Source organism: Corvus brachyrhynchos, unplaced genomic scaffold, assembly GCF_000691975.1.
Source record: "Corvus brachyrhynchos isolate BGI_N302 unplaced genomic scaffold, ASM69197v1 scaffold238, whole genome shotgun sequence".
In the NCBI taxonomy this organism is placed as follows: Eukaryota; Metazoa; Chordata; class Aves; order Passeriformes; family Corvidae; genus Corvus; species Corvus brachyrhynchos.
Window position 1 is genome coordinate 25,271 of NW_008239643.1, and position 1,084 is coordinate 26,354.

General features: G+C 63.3%; 1 protein-coding gene across 1 annotated transcript in view; it reads left to right on the top strand.

Moving 5' to 3' along the window:
- CBX5 (chromobox 5) overlaps positions 1 to 1,028 on the top strand; it is a 2,385-nt gene extending 1,357 nt beyond the window's left edge. The window contains exon 3 of the mRNA XM_017742328.1: positions 896 to 1,028. Within this exon, the coding sequence (XP_017597817.1) occupies positions 896 to 997 (102 nt within the window). The 3' untranslated portion in view covers positions 998 to 1,028. The remainder of the gene's footprint in view (positions 1 to 895) is intronic.
- The last annotated feature ends 56 nt before the right edge of the window (positions 1,029 to 1,084 follow it).

Sequence of the window (1,084 nt, forward strand, 5' to 3'; positions counted from 1 at the left end):
GCGGGGACAGAGGGATGGGGACAGGGACACAGGGATGGGGACAGGGACACGGGGATGGGGACAAGGACACAGGGATGGGGACAGGGACACGGGGACAGGGACACAGGGATGGGGACAGGGACAGAGGGATGGGGACAGGGACATGGGGATGGGGACAGGGAATCCAGGGATTGGGGCAAAGGACCAAGGGATGGGGGTGGGAATCCAGGGATGGGGACAGGGACAGGGGGATGGGGACAGGGACACAGGGATGGGAATCCAGGGATTGGGACAAGGGACCAAGGGATGGGGACAGGGACATGGGTAGGGGATGGGACTGGACAGAGGGATGGGGACAGGGACATGGGGATGGGGACAGGGAATCCAGGGATTGGGGCAAAGGACCAAGGGATGGGGGTGGGAATCCAGGGATGGGGACAGGGACAGGGGGATGGGGACAGGGACACAGGGATGGGAATCCAGGGATTGGGACAAGGGACCAAGGGATGGGGACAGGGACATGGGTAGGGGATGGGACTGGACACCCAGGGATGGGGCCAGGGACCAAGGGTGGAGAATGGACACCCAGAGTTAGGGACAGGGACATGGGGATGGGGACAAGGACACAGGGATGGGCTGGGAACCCAGGCTTGGGGACAGGAATGGACAGCAGAGCTGGGGACAGGGACAAGGGATGGGGACAGTGGCACCCAGTGTCCTCTCCATGGGGACAGGAGTCTGCAGTCCTGGAATGGCCACCAGGGAATGGGACAGTGCCCAGCCACGGGGCACTCCCCCAGTGCCACCGGGCTGGGGACAGCGTCCCCAACCTGCAGCTGCACCGCCTCCCTGTCCCCTCCTCGCCCTAAAATCTCTCTGTTCCCAAAAAAATCCCATTTTTCCCCAAAACTCCCAGAGCAACGACATCGCCCGCGGCTTCGAGCGGGGGCTGGAGCCCGAGAAGATCATTGGGGCCACCGACTCCTGCGGGGACCTCATGTTCCTCATGAAGTGCTGAGGTCACCACAGGTGTCCCCAGAGTCCCCTGAGCCCCCAGGGCTGTGTCTGGGACTCCCCAGTGCTCCCAGTTTGTGCCAGCTCCTTC